This window comes from Anthonomus grandis, chromosome 1 (assembly GCF_022605725.1).
Source record: "Anthonomus grandis grandis chromosome 1, icAntGran1.3, whole genome shotgun sequence".
Lineage (NCBI taxonomy): Eukaryota > Metazoa > Arthropoda > Insecta > Coleoptera > Curculionidae > Anthonomus > Anthonomus grandis.
The window spans coordinates 27,339,247-27,362,546 of record NC_065546.1 but is presented as its reverse complement, the minus strand read 5'-3'; the positions used below and the strand labels follow the sequence as shown (position 1 = coordinate 27,362,546).

Below are 23,300 nucleotides of genomic sequence, written 5' to 3'. Positions count from 1 at the left end.
CCGGAAGATACAGACCAAAATATGTGAATTGATCCAAACATACCTTACAGTACAGAGTACAGACTCGTTCAAACTCCTAAAAATTTTCAATGAATATAGTTTTAATTAAATTCAAGAGAAGAAAGAATTCAAAAAACTTGAAGAAATTAAATTGATGATATCCACACCTTCAGGGGAAACTGTATCAAATGGAAATCCAAAATTATTGATATATAACTACAGATATCTGGAATTTGAAGAGGTCTTGAAACAATATTGGTAAATTTTCTATTATTTTTTCAACATCTATTTATAGCATCAGTATTTAAGAGATTAATAAGCGCCAAGTTTGCCACTCAAGTAAATCTCCGCCCATTACGGCGGAAAGATCAAAAGGATAAACATTAATGGAAGTTTTTCTTCGTTAGAATCCTTTTACCGAACGCGAGAGTTCTCTTCTTAAAGAAAACCTCGTTACGAAACTTTTCATTAAAGTTTCACCCTTACGTTATTAGCTAAGACTATTTTAAGATCAAGTGAAACTTTATAGAAATACTGACAAAGAAATTCAGGGGCCTTAAAAAGGGGCATTTTAAGGTAAATTTACGTTAAAAGGGCAATTTTGTAAAATGTGAATAAATTCGATATAGTTTGCTGAACTGGTTGGGACCTTTACGGCTTTTTTTTATTATTGATCCTTTTGCGCCTCTTTTCTTTTAGATCCTAAGGGAAAATCACGTATTTTTTCAAATTTTACCCTAATAATTTTCCATCTAGGTTATAGTCGAGAGGCCACTTTCACCCTTAATAAAGCATCAAAAATAAACCGGAAATAGGAAATTAAAAGGGAGTAAATCCCAGCAAAGCATCGCGATCAAACAAATTATTATTATGTTGATTACACAACCCCTTAAGGGTAAGTTGTGGGGCTATTATTCATATGGTACAAACAATACCTCGGGGTCGAAATGAAATTAACCTTCATAATCAAGGCGGTAAAGTGTATTATACGCTTTGGTAGACGACATGGCGAACCAATTCGGAATTGAATTTCGCGAAATTTATGGGCGGTTTTGTGTGTTACGCTCCCCAATAATCCCCTCGTCGATGTTTTGTTCGGGGTGTACCATAACCCTCGGGTTACGTGTAGATCTATGGATCCTGGATGAGATTTTATTTCTTTTTATTGTTTTTTTTTTATTTAGGTTTAATAGTGGCGGTCTGGCTTGGTAATAAAATAAAGAGGTTTCTGCTACGTAATCCTCTGAGCAATCACATGATGTAGAAAAAAGTTAGAAGGATTCAAATTTTATTTACATAAAATAATAATATGTATTTATTTGTAATGATACATATTTTTGGTTCTAAACGATTTTGTTTAAAACGAATGGAATGGTACAATAAACAAGGTGTTTTCTTAATATTGCGACAAAATTAGGAGCGTATTCCTCGGACGAAATCAAACAGAAATAATCCTATGAACATATAACTTACGTTTTAGATTTTACACTACAGGGGGTAAAGTTGAAAGAAAAAAACTTAGTTTTTTTCGATAAATTTGATATTTTTCCTATAGAAAATTTTCTGGCATTGTACATTTTTTGGTATAATGTATCAAGTGTTGTAAAGCTCCACTATACTTTTTTTTTGTTAGTAATATTAAGCAATATTAATATTTCTGGTATGAAAATATGGCAACACTGTCAACGTTGATTTTATAAGTAGTCTTTTGCTGTCAATGTTCAGAGTAATATGTGTCGCGTCATTACAGTTTCGTGTGTCTTTTATAATACTGTTCAGTCTTAATTTTTAAACCATACCTAAAGTGTTTTCCCTAAGCCCTAAACATCACACTGTGTAACAGGTTATGGACCCAGTGAATGTTTGGTCGAAAAATCGAATTTACAGTCGATGTATCTACGACAAAAAAGGAAAAACAAAGAGCAAGCACGAACTTAACAACTATACCTGGACTGCTAATGCATGTGGCCACGATACCCAAAAATGACCACTGCCTGGTGGCCGCCATTTTATAGTGGTTGTGTCCTTTTGATGTTGGTCACCCTGAAAATTTTTGGTATTGCCAACAAAAAATATGTATAACGGTAATGAAGTAGACGACGCTGACGTTTGAGTATAGCGGATTGCCTAGTTTTTGGCGATTTGTAAACGACGTTTGAGTATATCGTCTGCAACAGGCGATACATCTTCCTCCTTATTTAAACGTTTTTGGTTTACTGTTTCTTAAAACCGAATTATTGTGAATTGTCTGTCTGTGTTGTTTATGATAGAATAATATATAGAGTTGTTTATTCTTACTATATAAACCCTTACCAATTACAAACCCTCATAAAATCATCTATATTTTGATTTTTATAGATGGTTGTCACTTTCATTGGCTGGAATTGCTGGTTTAAAAAGAGAAACAAACAAGGAAAGGGAGGTTCTGGAGTTTTGCAAGATGGTGCAATGTCAAATGCTTTTATGGGCGTTCTTGATATTATAAATACACCAAAGGCTCAAATTATTATTAGAAGATGCTAAATTAGACTCTTTAGATTGGTGCTTGGATAGCGGGGCAAGTGACCACATGTGTGCTGATCCAGATCAGTTCCAATCTATGGAAGCAACAAATGGAATCAGGAGAGTAAAAATAAGAGATGACTCAGGCTTGGAGGTTAAAGCTGTTGGTAAAATTAAATTACGGGCGTGTAGAGGAATAGAGTGGATAAACACCGAACTAAGCCAAGTGTTGTATGTACCCGAACTAAAAGTAAACTTGTTCTCAGTATGAAAAGTTTTGGACAAGAACCTGGTGATAAAATCAGACAAAAACAAATGTGAAATAGTAAACAAGAATAAGGAAGACAGGGTAAACTTTTTAAAATGTGGTTTAAAAGTACTGATGTGGGTTATGCAAATATTGTGGAAAATGTTTTAGATTGGCATAATAAGATGGCTTAATATCAGTATTTATTCCTAAAAATAAACGGAAAAAATTGGATCGCAAAAATGCAATGGGAATATTTGTTGTTAACAGTGAAACTGTAAAGGGATATAGATAGGATAGGATATAGATGGATCCGATGGATGGATATAGATGCATGGATGGAAAATAGGATAGGATATAGATGGATATTATTTATCCAAATAAAAACAAGATGGAGATTAATCGAGATGTAGTATTTCTCCGAAATCACGAAAAGTTTAAGCAAAAACCAGAAAAAGCAGTACTATTAAACTTAGAATATCAGGACGAAGGTGAGGAAAATGTGGATGAAGATAGAATTTTTAAGCAGCCGAAAATTGAGGAGGAGAACGAAGTTGAAAGTGATGTTTGGGATGGTGCAGCCAACATAGAACTAGAGGATAAGGAACCCAATAGAACTGAAGAAGAGGAGCAAGTACCAAGAAATGGACGAGGTAGACCTTTAAAAAAAAAACAGAATGGATGGAAAGATTACCATATGTATGACAATAGCTTCTTGTCACTTAAGGAATCAACAGCTCTAGAGGAGGGAAGGAACAGTGAGTGTGAAGTGAAAAATTGTAATTGAAAAGGAGTTGAGTGTACTAAAAAAGAATGATGCGTGCGAATTCTTAATTGTAGCTAATAAATTAGGATTGCGAGTTTTCCATGGATTTGGAATGGATGGAAAAAAGCACACTGTACATCCATTTCCAAATGTACATCAATTTCCATTTCCAAATGGATGTACAGTGTGCTTTTTTATATGGGGAAATAGATGAAGAAATTTATATGTCTTTACCAGTGTTTAGTAAACAACATAATACATCTGTTTGTAAGCTAAACAAGTCAATTTATAGCTTAAAAAAAACTCCCAAAATGTTGGAATAGTAAATTTGATAGACTTATGTTAGAATTAGATTTTACAAGATGGGAAAATGATTTTTGTTTGTATTATAGGTATCAAAACGGAGGTAAGCTTTTCTTATTATGTTGATGATTTACTCATTATGGGAATAAATATTGATGATATAAACAGTTTAAAAAGTAAGGCCCCAGATACATTTTGAAATGAAAGACTTGGGTTGTGTTTCTGACTATATAGGTATATATGTCAATCAAAATATTGATCAAAATTTTATTGAGTTAGACCAAAGTAAATATTTATTGCAAATTTTAGAAAAATATGGAATGTCTAACTGCAAAGCAGTAGCCACTCCAATCGACAATAACTTTGATTTTAATTTACTAAAAAATGTCGAGTGTCAGGAAAAAGACAAGTTTAAAAATGTATTTAGAAAAATCATTGGTTCTTTAATGTATGTAGTTTTGGGTACCAGACCCGATTTATATTTTAGTATAAGTATGTAGTGTAATGTTAAGTCGTTTTCTTGAGAGGGCCTCATTAGAGCTGTATATAGTACTTAAAAGAGGTTTAAGATATATTAAAGGTTCTTTAAATGTAAAGCTTAGGTTTGAGAGAGTAAGTGATAAGGTTATTCTATAGGATTTGTAGACTCAGCTTGGGGAAGAGATGTAAATGATAGAAAGTCTACTACAGGGTTTATATTTAAAGTATTTGATTGCCCAGTATCATGGATTAGTAAAAACAGCAGTCGGTTTCCATCTTTCCATCTCTTCCACTGAATCTGAGCATTTGGCTCTTTCGCTAGCGGTAGCAGAAGCTTGTTGGTTAAGAAAACTATTATGCGATTTTTCTTCGAGTTAAAGGAACCAATATGCATCTTTGAGGATAACCAATCAGCTATAAAATTAGCAAATAATCCTGAAAATAATAGGCGAATAAAACACTAAGTTATTAAGCACTTTTTTATTAAAGAGAAGATTGGTTTCATTAAAGTGTTGTATTTAAAAACTCAAGATCAGGTCGCTGATATACTGACTAAAGCAGGTACTGCAAAATTATTAAAATATAGAAGGCAGGTTAATTTAATTTAAAGGATGTATTAATTCAGGGGGAACAGATTTGTTGTATACAAAAAAAGTGTTTTTTTTTTAGTTGAAATAAGAAATATTATATTAAGGGGGAGTATTAGTAATATTAAGCAAAATTATTATTTCTGGTATGAAAATATGGCAATACTGTCAACGTTGATTTTATAAGCAGTCTTTTGTTGTCAACGTTCAGTGTAACATGTGTTGTGTCGCGTCATTACAGTTTCGTGCGTCTTTTATACCGTTCAGTCTTAGTTATTAAACCTACCTAAAGTGTTTTCCTCAAGCCGTAAACATCACGCTGCGTAACAGTTTTTATTTCGAAAAGAAAAACATTGTTTTTCAACTTTTACAGCTGTACTTAAACTAGTTTTAAATTGCGTATAATTTTCACAATCAGTCTGAAGTTTAGACTTGAAATTGTCGAAACAGTGGGCTGCCAAGGCAGTTGTGCATATAGGTCTTCTGATGGACCCGTCATGCCCCACCGGGAGTTATCAGAGCCCAATGGCCTTAGAAAAACCAATAAGGATTTCTGGTCTGAAGGACTTAAAGTCATTCGGTACACTGAAAGTGTTACCCAAGTATTTGAACCTGGCGCGCGTGAGTGCAGGGCACTCCCCGACTACATGGTCAACGGTTTCATCTTCCCCACAGCACCATCGGTATTCCGGGTTGTCCGTAATACCGATGGTATGGAGATGGCTTCTTAAGTGCCAGTGACTGGTTAAAAGACCTGTCACTAGCCGAATTTCGCGTCTTTTTAGGCGTAGTAGATTTTTGGTGAGACAGGCAGAGGGCCCACCTATGTACGCTTTGGCCTGTCTCATACCAGGGGACTAAGTCCATCTTCAGTGGGTCCACTTGTCCAGCAGACCTTTCATTGACGCGACCGCTACTCATTTGGCGATAACAATTATGGGTTCCGGCCCCATCGGCACATTCGCGGATCCCAGTCTGGCAAGAGAGTCCGTTTCCTGATTACCTGCATGGCCTTCGTGGGCAGGTATCCAGACGAGCTGGACCCTGCAGCCAACCTGCGCCAGTTTTTTCAGGACTTTTATGCACTCTAGTATAAGCTTGGAGCTTGGAGCCGTGATAGCCTTAATGGCAGCTCTGCTGTCCGAGCATATTGATACGACTGTATTGCGGTGTCCGCAGCTAAGGATTTTTTGTCTGAATTTTAATACAGCAAATACTTCAGCCTGGAAGACAGTGGCGTGCTCCCCCAGCGAGTATGCCCTACTGGTATGTGGGATCCCACCACAAAGCCCTGATCCAGCTCTGTTATTCATTCTGGAGCCATCTGTGTACCAGATGGTCTCCCTATTTAGCAATGCAGGTCTGTTGGAATGCTGTCACTCCTCTCTGCCTGCAATGTGCGTCACGAATCCCTCGCAGTCCACAGTCACTGGAGCCATGCAGTCACTGCCCATCAGAAGGAGAGGGGATTCCTGTATGGCCCGTGACCAAATTTTTGCGTGACCGGTCTCGCCAGCACGTAGTTCGCTAAGGACGTATTGCCTGTACGCAGTACTCATTGGCTCGAATTGCACAACGAGGTCCAGAGGCGGAAGGCTCAGCAGAGTCTCAAGCGCTCTAGTTGTCGCCGTTCGCATGGAACCCGTTATGCTGAGACATGCAAGACGTTGGACTCTGTCCAGTTGAGCACGAATTTTCGCTTTCTCCGTACATGGCCACCAAACGATAGCCCCGTATGTGAGAAGGGGTCTCACAATGCGCGAGTAGATCCAGTGGAGGATCTTAGGAGACAGACCCCAGGTATGGTCGAAAGCCCGCCTGCCCATAGCGCGTAGGTGGCCTTCTTCATTCTGGTGTCTGCATGATCGTACCAGGAGAGTTTTGGATCTAACTTGATTCCCAGAAATCGAGCTGTTAAGTTAAAAAATTTGTTAAGTTTAGACTTTTTATATTTATTAAGAGCTTTGGTTTTTGAACATATTAGTATTTTCTAGTCTAATATTTTCCGTCAACTAATGAGGTTGCTGCTTTTTTACTGCCATATATCTGCAAAATAAAATTAGTAAAATAATTGACTTCATAACGCCACTGACTAATATATTACAAATAGATTGTAAGGTAAATTATGTTTACGTAATCCTTATAACTATGACAGAAAGACATACTTTCGAGAATATCCAGACCATAATTTCAATATAAAGCGATGATATAGGAAATAATTGAAATTGTAAGAAGTTAAAATTTCATATATCGCCATCTCAATCTAATGTGTTATAAAAGATTGTATTAAAATTATGTTTCCTCTATCTAATCCGATTTTTTTTTCTTTTTAAAAAGATTCGCAGCGTAATATAAAAATAAAACGATTATAAATCGCCTATTTAATCTGATGTATCTGATATATATAAATGTTGTTCTTACATAATCCGATAAATTATGCCAGCCAAACTTAATTTCCATAAGATCCAGACACAGAAAAGGGAAACTTTACGACAAAATCTTACATAACGACAGACAACGTGTACTCCACATTACAAATACTAATTCAGCTTCAGAATTTCATCAGTGATTTCGGAATTTATTCCATGCAACCCTTCACGTCAAATTAACGGGTCGTAACTCGCATGTTTAGAGCCATTTTAGGGTCCAAAATGTCGGATTTCAGACAGAATCTTCCCTCATTTGATCCCCCACCGTTCAGGTATAAAGTGTAACATGGTTTAAAGGAGTTAAGCGCACAACATCCTTCGAACAAGACTCTCGTTTTACAAGGGAAATAGTTTAGCAAAATTTAATATTAAATTGTGCCAAGGCACTAATTAATGATCGCTGATTCAAACGTTCCGAATATGTATAGTGCGTGCTATTTCAAAGGCACCCAGAGCCGCATGTTTCAGTCGAATCCAGACAGACACACATACAGTCGGTATAATTGAATCAGACAAACCCCATTTGCCAACAAAAGCATAAATAATCAACTTTTATACAGAGTGTTTCATGATTTATAATAAGCGAAACGTCGTTGATGTCAACGGTTCTTTTGAGATTCTTTTGGAAGTTGTTCAGAATATTTATTTTAAAGACATCTTAATGCTCTTATAAAAAAACCTTCCAGGAATTAAACTTATTGCGTCAATTCGATTTAAATAAATAAATAAACGTTTATTATGCAACTTCCATGCTACCTGAAAAATACAGTATTAGTGGATAAAATATTCAATTCTTCTTAATGCTCATTTCTTAACATTATGTATGTGTGAATCTGGCACCAAAGCCTTGTATTTCTACTTGAAACTAAAAAGTGAGCATGACCTTCTTAAGTTGTATACTTCAGAATTTAACAAAAATACACCCTGACAGTCGTATTTGAAATCTTTTACTGTTTCTTAGGCTGGAACCGTGTAAATCTTGTGCTGCTGTGAAATAATGTTAAAGATATTTAAGGTACGTCGGTAAATTCTACAAACTGACCAAAATATATTATTTTGAACATATGTTGGTGTTACGTGGTCGAATTTTCGTATGTTGAAAACAAATCTCATAGAGGCATTTTGAGCTAACTGAATTTTGTTTTCTATTTCAAGAGTGAGGTAATGAGGAAAAAACAACATTGCAATAATCTAACTGTGAGGAAACAAGCGATATTTTTGGGCAAATTATGTTTAAATTAATACAAACTTTGAAGTAAAGCATACATGCATGATACATTTTTATAGACATGTACCTGAAAGTTTAGGACCTCCCTTAATCTAAGGAGGAAAGCCGGATAACAGCTGTGTGAAATCTGCATAAAGATTTACGGAACAAACCCGAATCCGCTCTGGAAGATCGCTAATGTAGATGCTAACTAATAAGAACCCGAGGATACTATCCTGGGAAACTCCCTAACCAGTAACAACAGGTTCAGATCTTGCTCAATCAGATTTCACAATCTTTTTCCTCAGTTGAAGGTAACTTTGGAACCATTTGCAACAACTCGCTCAAAAACCGAAGAAAAGTTGGTAAAGGTTTATTAATAGAATGTTTCCATATTAGTAGAAATTTTCCCTATACGTAGAGATAAATTAAACAGCTTTTCCAATTTGATCAATACCCATACTTTTAAATTTTATTGTTTTAAAAGACATGTAGGGCCAAGTGGAGTAAAAATGAGACATTTTTTAAATCTTTCATATTTTTTAGGTCTTAAGCTTCTTTGTAGGAATCGAACAAAATTTTATAGGATGTAAGTGATAATTAGAAAACAGAGTTAAATCTGGCGATCTGGGTGGCCATTCAATTAACCCTCGCCTACCTATTTAACGATTTGGAAAAAATTTAACTAGATAAAAAAGATCACGTTGGTGGATGTCGGATTTTTCCAAATCCGAATACAAAGTTATTAGAGCGGGGATAAAATCATTTTTGAAGAAAGTTCAAATATCTCTCACCAGTGTCATCAAAAAAGTAAGGTCCTAAAACTCTTCCTTCCACTATACCGCACCACACATTGACTTCTTGAGGGTGTTGTGTATGACATTCTGTGAACCAATGAGGGTCGCCAGTATCAACAATTCTGTCTGTTCACATGGCCGTTTAGAGTAAACGTTCCTTCGTAGAAAATATTATCCGTTTTACAAAATTATTGTTATCATTACATAATTGCTGGACTTGCTCACAAAATTCATTTCGGCGATCAAAATCTTCCGATAGCTCTTAAAGCAAGAATATTTTATAAAGTTGAAACTTTGCTTTGTAATACTTTATGCACAGTTGATCGCGATAAATTAACATTAGAAGCCTTGCCTGTGATTGTGATTTGGGATTACCTTGGACCTTTAACAGAACGTTAAGCATCTTCTTCAATTATTGAACCCCGACCAGTTTTTGAGTATCCCCAATATGCCCGAATTCATGAAACTTTGATTCAACTGTGCTTACCATGCTTTGGCTAATAGGCGACCTATCAGAATGAGTTGTATTAAACAACTGAATCACCTCCTTTTGAGTACGCGACATATCTCCAAAACCAATCATACACAAGATTTCGATTGTGATGAGAGTTTCGCCTCTCAAAAGGAATAAACACCACTTGCAAATGTAAAAGCACTTTAAATAGTTGCACCAAAATACATTCACTTTTTGATACTGACAAGAACGACAACAACAACTAAAACAAAAAAAAGATACCTAGGTGTTTCTTTAATTTTACATTTCATGATTTTTCGTTTAAAATTGCTTATGTAACCACTATTCACTTGTATCATAGCATTTGTAAAAAATGCGTTCTTTCTGATTCTGCATTAAAAAATGATGGTTTTCATTTAAAAAATATATTGATCATATCTTTTTTTTTGAGTCACCCTGTATATTTCCACGTAGAAAAACCCTAAACCCAATATTAAAATGGACGGGTTCGGCCATTTTTTTTTACGTCTATTTCATTTTTTTGAATTTATCCGCTACTTTACGGATGCACTGTACATTTTCTGAGGTTTCTTTAAAAACAAGATCCACATTATTAAGCTTCTCTAGCCTTACATCATGATAGCAATTCAGTAGCAAATTATTTATCGGATTATCGGAGTCGCTAACCGGTATACATCTGCAAAAGCGTCACTTATTTCATTGACATCTTTCAGATGAGTAGTATTCCACAATTTTTATTATCCCTTATATTCCAATTTTTTAATTGATGCCAAATTCTTTTTGAATCCCTTTTATTTTTTTTTGAAGTTCAAATGATATGTATGCCTTTTTTTTTCACTACGAATAGCAAAAGACAGATAGTTCTTTATATCTAAGTAGAAGTCTTTATGTTCAGTTTGAGCAGTTTTTTTAAACTTATTAAAAGCAGCTTTCTTTACTTTAATGATTGGTTTTATTATATCGATAATATAAGACTTGTAGTTTTTCTTACTTACTGAATGTTTTAGGGAAGCATTCTTATTCAAGATTTCATTGACATTATTACTGAAAAAAGTTACTTTATCATTTAAAAAGGGTGGCTGCAAAATAGATTCACAATCTGTATGCTGTACATCTAGCTCAAGCTGCCTCTTATCAAAGTTTTTTAAATCTATATAGATTATAACTTATTTTAGGAAGATTGATATAAATTACTGAGTAGACAAGTCTATCGTCTCTCTATAGTCGATTTCTAAGTGGAAACCTTAATAACGGATTAAACATGTAACAGTAAAGATCCATTTTAAAACCGAAAAACAATCGGATGGAAAATTTAATATTTGATCCGATGGTGCCTATGCAAGTTTTTGTCAAGATTTAATCAGGGAAAACGGTCCCTCGCGTAGTAATCCGACCGGGAGAGATTTAATTTTCGCGCTAAAATATTCCTAATTGCTCCGGTTCGTTGAAGGAGAACAGCAGTACAAAAAAAAGAAGAAAGGAAAACGGGAGCGTGGGAGTGGGATAAAACGTACTTTTCTTTGAAATTGTGGCCGTAAAATTGGTGTCTTTGCTAACGTTATTTCGAAGACGAGACGTTTCAATTTCTTGTTGAAGCAAATTTGTTTTAATAATGAAATTTAAGGGGGATGAACTGAACGTTTGGTGAGGAAATATTAATGATTTTATTTTAGTGGCTTTTGGGGCGTTTAGGTAATATTTACTACTTTTTGTGATACCTCAGAATGTGATCTATTCCACTTTTTCCTATACTATTCTTGATCTGAAAGCAATTTTCAAGGAAAATCTATTTAAAACCCATGACAAGTGGCCTACCTTAGATCCAAGATGGTGACAATCCGCCATTTTTAAACCTGGAATGTTAATTTTCTGTCATAAATTCTAGTTGGATCTTTTAATGGTTGTTCTAACGTTTTTAAGAATTGGTTATAGTAAAATATATCCTAAGTACTCTGGATTATTAATGGCCATATGCACCGTGGTATTTAAGCTCCGCTTTAGGCTTAAACCTTCGATTTTACATGTAAAATCAGTGGCTTAAGCCTAAAGCGGAGCTTAAAGACAACGATGCATATGGCCATAAGATCAGGCATAGCTTAACCCGCCATTTGATATTCGCCTGTCAATTGTCAGCACCTTAACCTAAATCTGTCATAATTGTCAACAGTGTCAAATAACTATTGGTAAGGGTCGAATTTGAAATGCTTTGAGTGTTTTATCCCATCTTTATCTACTATATATTGAAATAAAACATTGGAAAAATATAAAAAAATAATAATTTGAATAAAATTTTAATTTTCTCATCCAGTAAATTGCAATAATCATCTGAAAAGCACACAAACCAGGCGATTACACAACAATTACGATCCATTTTTCAACCGGTGAAAATTATGGGAAAAATGAAAACAAATAAACATCTTTGTGCACTTTGAAAGCAATAAAATTCCCTGTATGTACGGACAATATAATGAAAACTGATTGAATAGGTTTTTGAAAAAATAAAAAATCCACCCTATTGTGTATTAATTCCTGCTAAAAATAACATTTTGAGAGCGGAAAATAGCTCGCGTGTGCAATATCAACATTTAAAAGCCATTTTTAAGGTGGTTTTTTAATTAATATTCTACGTCATTAATTAACATAAATAGATTTCCCAGTAAAAACTCTTTTAAATGCATATAACAATGTGCCTACCTTATAACCAAGATCCAACCAAATCCGCAATTTCGGAAGCTGGAAATTTGGTTTTGGAAATCATAGATTCTTGTTGAATCTTATAATAGTTTGTCTGAAATTTTACTTGAATCAAATTTTTATTGTCAAACAGGAAACAAATTTTAATAATACAATAAATTTAGAAATGTAACAAATTAGAAGATTAAACTGACTAATTGGTACAATATAAAACTCCAGAAGTATCTCCTATTTGGCATGTAGATCAACATCAAACCGTAACCGAACACCATTGAATTAGTTACATACTCTCCCTTATTTGGACTCTTTCTGATCCTATAACTATTTATTAACACAAGGTTACCAACCCAGATTACCAACAACCAGGTTATAACAAGTCACAATTTGAAAAGTTTGGTATCCAAAGTCCAAAATGTAACCAAAGTCAATCTTATTTTTGAGCAAAGAAATTTATTTTTTTATTACATTTCTGAAGTTTAAGTAGGATTTGCACACCATTTATAAACTTATCAAATTCTGCTTGCAGCTGTACGTAGTCATTACGATTCTTCACAACACGAAAAATGTTCATGTCATCGGCAAACATTACTAAAATGCAAAAGTCTGCAATTTATGCTATCTTTATAAAAACCATGCTTATTACGTAAAATAAGATGTCTAAGTTTTTAAAACAGCTATAAATGCAGATCTCAAAGGCCTACCCTTACCTTAGTTGAACCAAATAGATATTGGGCGATACTTTTCCGCCATATTTCCTCTTGGTTTTTAAAATATTGTTACAATATTAATATTTTAAGAAGCAGATTGTACATGAATGAAATTGGCAGATTGAGAGGATCTGTTTGCTACCAAAGAAGGTTTGATTTAAAGTTTTTTAACAATTTCTATTGGTTGCCGCTCTAAATAATATAACAAAAGAAGGATGATAAGCATCCTCTGGGAACAGTGAAACACCACATCAATAATGAAATTAATATTAATAAATAAACACTATTCGTGATGCATTTTTCCAGTGTGATTGCCTGTCTGCCTGATCTTGATTAAATTGTCGCTGAAAGACACAAATTGATTCCCTCTATGTACAGAGTTTTTTCCCATATATTCACCCCCATCTACAGAGATTGGGTGAAAAGTAAAAAAAATTATACAAAACTTTTAGGGTTTGACTTAAAATTTTTCCGAATCCGATGTCAAAGATTTTTTTTCTTTTAGGAATATGAAATTTTGACTGATGGTCAGTTTTTTCTTTTGGAAAACCACATATATATTTTTTTTAAATGAACTCATAATAGTTTTGGAAATATCGAGGGCGTAAAATTTATAATGTATATGGTAAGATTTTTTTTTATAAAAAAGTAGATAAATGATGCTCAAACAGACTTGCGAAGACCGCATATCGATATCTTGTTTGTCTTATCTATTTGTAACCTAAAATTTAAGCCAAAGAAAATTTTATACGAATGTTTAAATAATTTTTTTTGAATTTTCTTTTATCTTAATTTGTGGCCCTAAAAAGGACCGATTTAAAATAAAGGTTTTTAATGCCTCCGTAGTTCAAAATGTTGACCATCTAGCCTCTCATGGCTAGACAGAACTGCAGGTTATGGGTTTATTCCTAATTGTATTGCAAATCCGGTTTTTCATATCCTCTCTGGTTGAATAGGTTGACTCTGAAACACGATGTCCTTTATTCGACCCCATAAATAAAAATCAAGAGAAGTTAAATCTGGTGATCGTGGAGGACGTTGCCATTTAGGGATTGTTCGAGAAAAGTATGGCCCAATAATTCTGCATCCCAGTATGTCACACTACACATTTAAGCTCCGACGACCTTGAACTTCACGGAACCAATGCGGATTTTTTGGAGACCAGAAATGCATATTGTGCAGATTGATTCTACCGTCGCCATTAAAGGTGGCTCTTATCGGTCCCAAGAATTTTGAATAAAATTCTCTATTTTCCCGAATCGTATTCAATGACAATTAATAGTCCAACCTTTAATCCGAAGTCTTTAAGGCCTGATGCACAAAACGACATGATATGGGTGCATTCTAAAATTAATTAAAATTACTAGTAAAAATGAAAATAAATATTAGGTAAATTCGAATAAGTCAGTATATTGTGACGGTCATTTAAACATACCTACGGTCTTTCAAAATATTTTCAACCGTGGTTCGCGATATGTCAAACTCAAGGGATAATACTCTTGTGCTAACATAAGGATTTCGTTGAATCTACTCTACTTTAAAGGTCAAGTATTTTTTTATTAGGTTGATACATCGAAATTCACAAAAACTTTACTTTTTCAAATTCAAGATTTTAGAAATTTAAAAATATTTTTCAGGATTTTCTCTTGGCCGTTTTAGTTAATAATATTTTCCGCAAGCCTCTGCGATGAGTACGTTCCGAGTTACAGTACCTTGCATCCTTAGTTGGCCACCCTGTACGCAGGTATTTAAATTAGAGATGAAAAAATATGCAATTCCGAAGCATTGACATACAGTGGCTCAACTTATATCGGAATTCGCTCTGCGAAGCATTCGTCTTCTTTTACAAGTTCCCGTAATAATTATTTCAAAAGATTACCTACTTGAGCTTCCACAATTTAAAAACCTAGCGAAAACTACAGGAGACTTGGTTAAACCAGTTGTGATCATGAGAGTCCATGAAGGGCCAAATGAAAACCCACGATTTTCTTAAGCCATCGATTAAGCTATTTCTTATTTCAAATCCTATGACACTATCTTCATCGCTTCAGTCACCAAATTGTCGGACTGTCAAACAATTGACGCAGAACTCGAGCTGCAGAATTAGGACTCAAACCACAGATGTAAATAGCTCCGCACGGAGCTATTTACATCTGTGCTCAAACCTCGCACATGAAGGACATATTTTTACTGATATTTGGAATTCTCTTGATATAGAGAGTAATCTAGTTGTTGCTGAATACATTGATCCACATAATAGTGATTACAATAATAAAGAATATAATTAAAAATTATTCTGTAAAAATTGTATGTTTAAAGTGAAAAATTTAGCGGAAAGCTGAAGAATTGAATGACATCGATGCAGTTTTGTAAATCAAAAGTACTTCAGAATCATTCGAACAAATGAACGAATGAAATTAAAATCAATGCACTGCTCGGCAGCTAATTTATTCGTGAAGAAGTTAGAGAGTGATTTTGCGAAGCATCATAAAACGCGTCACGTAGCAAGAAAAAACTATGAAAATCCAGAAACAGCTTCCAACCTACAGCTGTGCTGCAAATTTTTAATAGTGGCATCAAAGACAATCTCAAAGAGACTTTTTTGATGTTCATTACTAATTAGAAAATCTTTCAATGGGTTGTAAACAAAAGCAACGTCACAATAGAAATCGTTGAATCGATTGTACAATTAGAGCCTACATTCTTCAAAGAGGAACTAGAATGTTTGCTAGCTGAGTTACAAATTTTTATCGCATCATGTGATCAATATACAATTTTTCTAGATGTTGTTAAAGTGTGTTTAAGTTAATAGGTATTATCTCGCTTTCATATAAATTTGTTTGTAATAACATGACTGTTCCGGTGATTGCTTAATTAAGATTATAAATTATTAAGTGCGTTAATGCGGCTTAGTTCTGCAGAGGATAAAATAGATGCAATTGATCTGCGTTCAATCGCTGAGAAATGGTCGACTTTGAAACACCGCAAGGTGAGGGCACTTTTATATCAAGTCACCTATCTCATGTTTAACACCTTTGCTACGCCCCTTTATACAAAGCAAATCTCAGATTGACTCATAATATTGGCCCAATAGAATGATACTGTTAAGTGAATTTAAAACCTTTAAGACAATAGCAGAAAACTAAAAATAGTACATATACAATTCAATTACAATGAGAGAGTTCTAAAATAGACCAAGGATCTTAGCAGAAATATTTGCATACCATAGTTACCTGAGCAGTCAGATTAACAATGGAGCAGAACTTAAGCACGCTATACACTTTAATTGTTTATCAACCTTCTTCTGTGGATATTATTGAGTATGAAGGCACAATGTCGCGAACAACACGTCCACTAGACAGACTTTCAATGGTGCGACATACAGGTATTAAAACCGACTAGCAAAAGCAAAAAATATAGAAAGCAAAATATATGTCTTATACTACACTACAACTTTCTTTTAAAATCTTATATACCAAATTGTCCATAAGGGAATATTTACTAATATTTCTGGGTAATTAATACTAAATAGGTGTCCTGAAACGCAATTCGACAATACCCTTAACCTAAATATGTCATAATTGTCAACTTGTAATTTAATAACTGGCAACAGTGTCAATGAAATGTCGGTAAACATAAAAAATGCCTAACTTTTTAACGTTTTCTAAATAAACATATTTAAAACCCTAGAAGCCTTAAGAATACGCCGCAAGCCTTTGCTATAAAATTAAAAGGGTAACTTTTTTTTATTGAAACTCCAATAGCTTTTTAATACACAATATAGGGGTGTTATGATGACATAACTAAATACTTAAACTTCACTCAAAACTCCATTTTTCCCTTCACCGAAGCTCTCCCATTTGATTTTAATAACTGCAGATTGCAAAGTATACGAGAGAAGTTGCGAATAAATTTCACGTTAAAGTGGCAAATAATGCGACGACGTCCCGCGCACATACAGGAACCGGTGTGACGGGTACAGATTTATGTAAATCATACCGTGGAAAAATGGCAAAAAATTAGGAATTTACGTTTTAAAATGCGGAAGGGCATAAAGAAAGCGATCAGGGAAATGGAAAAATGCGGTTAGTATATGCAAACCTTAATTATACTTAGTTTCCTATGGTGCACCTCCAAGACTCTTTTTTGTTGGAGTTTCATGCGAAAACCCATTTTTTATTTTTTTATTAACACTAGAACGACTATAGTTTAAGAATATTTGCGAATAATCAAATATTTCCGTTTTTAAAACATTTTGACGTTTAACAATAGCAATATTTTTTTAACTAATTATTGTCCATTATTCTGTTCACAAGGAACTGCCAATAATACAACTTACGAGTAATATTTAGACAACTCCAGACTTCGATTTTGAAATAGCGATTTCCATTAGAAAAAAAATTGTTGCACTAGGGCGACACCGACACTGGTTTGGTTCAGGTACACTGTTGCATTGCCAATTGTTTTTGGCTTTAGCCTTGAGGGAATAATTCAAAAATTGGCTGTTGTTACTTGAGGTTATGTTTTACGTTACTTTCCCTTAAAATTTCGTTTTGTAATAATTGCCATGTTTTCTACTTACGAGATAGGAACTAGAGCCGCATGACCTCCCATAGCCTGTGCGGAACTGGGTGCATTCAGGGCAAAAAGTGCCACCTTGGTGTCCCAATAGATTACACAAACCTGCACAATGGTTTGTATGTAAATTTTGCCCTGGCTCCGCACTAGTATTTTGACAACTATGACAAATAAGCAGAAGTGTGTGGTTTGTTAAGGTGGATCCTCACCAAACGTAAACTAGACCCTAGACTTATTAACAATGTTTATAAGCCTTAAATTAAAATATCTATATTTATATCATTGATTTCTTAAAATTATAACGGTCAGAGTCAAAAAGGGAGTATCAAACGATATTTGAGGGAGCGAGCGAGAGAGAAAGAGAGAGTATATGTATGTATCTTTTGATAAATATGGCAAATGACCAGAAGAGTCCATAAAGCTCCATCTTGACGTTGACATTTTTATATTTACATGAATGATTTAAATTTGATGTTTTATTTTAAGAATTATTAGGTGAAAAATAGAGTTTCGAGGCAAGACAACGAGTACTAATTTTAAGCCATATTTTAGCGAGTAAGCGCCTTACTCGGTTGCCTTACGATCTCGTAAGCGTTACGTCATCATATGGTTGCGCTCGAATGACGTCATATCTAACAGCTGTCAGAGTCTAAATATTAGGTATACCTTTCATCAGTAGTACATTCGTTTAGAAGACTGATATAAACCATGAAAACACCGATTTGTCTAAGTTTTCAAAACATTTTAAGTCTAAATCCGATCTCATACATTTTTAGAATCAGATCTAGATCGTAACAAAATACAAATTAATTTCGCCCTGAAAACGTTTATAAAGGGCAGACATTTGCTCAAGAGGAAATACAATAAACAAAAAAGTTATTGGCGTAAACATAACCTCACTCATATTTTTTTCCACAGAAATAAACACACAATTTGGATGTCTTAACTGTCTCATAAATATTAATAATAAATAAATTAAAACTAATACTAAGAAATATAATGCTTCTCAACTCTAAAAAAGCAAAAAATTATATCAATATTTGTTTATTATTGTTTGTATAGTTTCCCTTTGACTTTGACATATCAAGTTTGTTAGCGGTCTCCTGAGATCGCTAATATCGTGATATCATGTCTTAATCGCTCCAATGAGATGTCTTATAGACGCTTATAACCACAGAACACCAATATAGCTATGGCAAATATAGCTTATAACCGCTTACTCGCTAAAATATGGCTTTAGAATTCAAAATCATTTTGACAACTTTGACAGATAAATGATGAAATACAGTCTCTTAAGGTGCGTATACATGAGAAAGGGAGAGAGAGAGAGAGAGAGAGAGAGAGAGAGAGAGAGAGAGAGAAGAGCATGTAGAATGGGCCTTGAACGTTTTACGCGAATTTAACAATGTTTTCAGCCTCCTGTTAAAATTCTCTGAATATATATTATTTTTTTATTTTATTTTTATTAAAGTTTACAACATTTTCAGAATAGAAAAAAAAATTATAAAGAATTTTATAAGTAGCAGAAAATATTGAGATTTCCTGCATGCATTGAGAATTATTTGATTTCGGGTTGAATAAGATGGAACATGGATTAAGAATAAGGCAATGTAGTCCGAAAACATACATCCTAGTATTCCCTTCTCCTTGATAAGAGATTTAGTAATAGCTATGAGATTTTGATCAATAGAAACAAATATATCTATTTTTGAAAGGATAAATCTCGTCAACCTGACAAATTTGTGCTGAACATTACCATGCCTATGTGACACAGTGAACAGAGATTTTTATGCAAGAAACGCGTTTAGGAACATCCTCTATCTTTTGCGCCTTTTTGACATAGCGTCTCTGATTATCTTTAACGTTTTGAGTAATAGGTTTTGATTGACCATATTTGAGATTTTTTTATTAATATGATTGACTTTTTCGAAATATTTGAATATGGAAAATAATTTATAATTTGAGACAAGTCACGAGTTGTATTAAGAATCTTAAACTATTTAGACAACTATGACAGATAAATAATAGGATATGATCTGTACGTGCACAAGAAAGACAGAGAACATTATTTATAGTTTGTGATAGATGAAGAAAAAGGCATGGTCATAAGGTATAATCATAAGTACGTTTTAACATAAGGTAAACTGACGCGCTCTACGCATTGATTCGATAAACAAATAGTTTGCAAGTTTATTTATCCAAAATCTTTGCTTATCGAGCGCCTATGGGGATGATTTCTTTGACTTTCCGTTTATTCAAACAGTAGTAGTAAAGGGAGCCTTTTTCGAAATCGTTTCGAAATCTTCTGTCAATTTTGCAAATTTGTTTTGTGCCTCAATCCCCGACGGGAACAAAGTTCTCCTCGCTATACGCTTGTCAGTCGAAAAGTTAGATTGACATTCAACAGTTCAATTTAAAACTTAAATTCAATTCCGCGTATTCTTGCCACTTTTGCCTACTACGGATCAAAAATCTTAAACTCGTCATATTTTTATTATTTGACTGTTTTTTTTTTAAATTTATATAAGTGCTTTTAGGGTTCCTTAAGGAGCCTACATATAAAATCGAAAATTGCTTTCAATATCCAATTTACGACCCCTATAACCTCCGCAAAGATATATGAAAAGGTATATAAGCTAGTGTAATTCGAGGAGCCCAACGAATATGATTTATCTGACATTTCTACGATTATCCCCCAAGATACGAGCATTTGGATTTGACAATTTAAATCGACTTTTAGGAATAAGAGACGTGGAAAATTACTAAATAAATCACATCCTACTTATGTAATAAATACTGCTATTATATACAACATGCATAACGCATATATATATAGGAAATATATCCTAATCTGTTGCAATTAGCAGATCCCTTATGGTTATTGCTGATAAGTCTGACCTTGAAAAGCATAATCTTAATTGTTTCTGTGAATTTTAAATTCACACGAGTTGCTCATAAAATTTAATAAATAATTTATTATCTAATCACTTTATGTGCCTACTAAACTACATAAACCTTGTTCCAAAAAAACATCATTATTCACTACTAAAACGTACATAAAAATGAAGAAACCTTTAGTGTTATTTCTACTATTGGTAAGAGAGAAAAGCAGTTTTGTAAACTAATTTTCCAGGCTAAAAAACATAATTTTAGGCAATTTTTCATCTTATTTATCAACACGCGGAAACTCAAGAAGTGACCACAGAGGCGGCAGTAACAGGCCCGACCACTTGCAGCAACAACTCCCAAAAATGGGAGGCAGCCGCCTGCAACCAGTACTATCAGTGCTATCTAGCTCTGTGGAACTACTATGTCGTATTAAGGAACTGTAGTACTGGTCAACAGTACAACGCGACCAGCGAAGCTTGTGAAGCAAACTCTACTTGCACTTTATAAGTTGGACAGTTACATAATTTGTATGCAAGTCTGTTACACTTGCGCTATTTTATTATAATATATTTTATATTTGTTTCATTGATATTGGTCTAATAAATGTTGAACTACTCATTTATTACTTGTCTCTCTTGACATTATTTAACTCTCATTAAACTAGAGATGGATGCTATTCGCATGATTCGATATGAATCTCACTTGTTTGTCGTTTCATACGAGTCCTAAAAACTTTTTCAAATTGGTATAAATTTGTATCGCTTGCAGTTGTGTTTTTGTTCAACCAAGGATCACAATTCGTATCAGCATATTTTCGTATTAATATATAGGTTCAGTATCGTATTGTGTAAATACAATTAATAGTATTGCGAGTAAGGAGTAAGTTAATAAAAAAGTTTATTATAAAAAAATATAAGCATAATGTAAGTAAAATGAAATTTTTCGCCGATATTATATATGCTGCATTTGAGACCAAGGGACTCTTGAAGGAGGTCTTTTCGGTCACTTAGAAATCTGATAGCTTTTTCACTTTAATGTTTATCTTCAGTATGCTTTGTAAAAACGCCAGTATTTAGGCTGTTTGCTGACCAGTGTCAGCAAACGGCCACAGGTCAAATGCAAAAGAGGCATATTTAACTTTATCAATGTAAATAAAAAAACAAGAGAGGTCCCAGTACTGACCCCTGCGGAATTCCATGATCCGCACTATAGTTGACGCGCCGAATAGATGCACCAAGGAAAACGCGTGGTTGGCGCGTGATCAGCGAGTGTTCGATGCGCGATCCATTTTGTTGTATTAGACGAGTAGATTTCGAGCGGGTTTTTAAGTCTTTATAATTATACGATAAATTATTTTTATCGATTAGTATTATTTTTATTTTTTATTATTAGAAATTTATTATTATGGATATTTAGGTCACTGGAAGGGCTTATTTTAAAAATTTCTTATGAAACACCGTGTGAGTTTTGATTTACGCTCACCCCTATACCTTGTAAATGATATAAATTTACTATAATTTGTTAACTATTTACAGTAAATACATAATATTTCAAATGTAATGATATAGGGTAATTCGTTATTGTTGCACAAAAATTTAATGGTGGATTCTTTACAAAAATATATGTAAAAAATAAACTAATTATCAACATAGGTTTGAAAATGCTTTCTCTCTAAAATAAAGGGCGTTAACATTTTTAACAACTCAAAATTCCATAATTCAAAAAAAAACACAGTCAGGTACACAGGCCTTTAAAAAACTAATCTTTCTCAGAATCTGAAGAAGTTGTATGGTGATCTTCGCCAACATTTATAATAAGGGGTTCCACCTGAATTTCCATTAAATCATCCAGAGTCCACATGCGTTCTTCTTCTTTGATAATGTGAGCAACAGCATTTTTCCAATTTTGTGGACTGACACTTTACACTGCTTGATCAAAAAGCGGTTTAAGGTCTGCAAATTTAAAAGTGACATTTTTCCGAGCTACTTCACCCTTAATCTGCGCCCATATCAGTTCGATTGGGTTGAACTCGCAATGATATGGTGGCAATTAGACCGTTCGGCCGGTAGCTTTAGCCATTTCGTCCACTACAAATGTGTCTGCGTGTCGGTTTTCTTTTACTAATTTCAAAAGTTCTGCCTTTATCATATCTTGTTCATAATGAATTTGTTTGGTCATTAACCAGTTTTGAATATCCCCTTTCTTTGTGGCAGATGTCGGGGTTTTGTCAAGCTTTCGGGTATGGTAGGATGCATTATCCAATACAATAACACAGCCATTTTCTAAGCTAGGTAAAATTTTTTCGAACCACTCTTCAAAAACTTGAGCATTCATCTCCTCGTGATAATCTTTCGTCTGTTTTGATTCAAAAACTAGTTGACCGCCCTGAACAAAGCCATCTTCTGACCCAATATGTAGAACTATCAACCGTTTCCCCTTTCCTGCCGGAGCTTTTAGCCCTGTGGACAATCCATTGATAAAAGCGTTTCTAGCGGTGGTTACGGTTTTATCTGTCCATACTTTGGAAACCGTGTGACCCGCGTTCACCCATGTTTCATCTAAATAATAAATGTTTCTATTTTCTTGACGAGCCTTTCTTAAGGATCGTAAATAACGTCGCCTCCAGCATATTATTTCAT

At 34.1% G+C, this 23,300-nt stretch overlaps 1 protein-coding gene and 1 long non-coding RNA gene across 7 annotated transcripts in view; both read left to right on the top strand.

Annotated features, from left to right (window-relative positions):
• The window catches only part of LOC126740697 (uncharacterized), a 230,480-nt gene that overhangs the window by 191,488 nt on the left and 15,692 nt on the right, over window positions 1–23,300 (top strand). The window contains exon 1 of one of the 6 annotated variants that reach the window (XM_050446859.1): window positions 17,067–17,279. The exons of the other annotated variants lie outside the window; for them this stretch is intronic. Coding sequence (XP_050302816.1) covers window positions 17,234–17,279 — 46 coding nt within the window. The 5' untranslated portion in view covers window positions 17,067–17,233. Of the gene's footprint in view, window positions 1–17,066; window positions 17,280–23,300 lie in introns of those variants that run through there. 6 annotated transcript variants of the gene reach the window in all.
• Window positions 20,544–21,283, top strand: LOC126740899 (uncharacterized). Its single transcript, XR_007662048.1, has 2 exons — window positions 20,544–20,867; window positions 20,926–21,283. It is a non-coding gene; the product is annotated as an uncharacterized LOC126740899 (long non-coding RNA).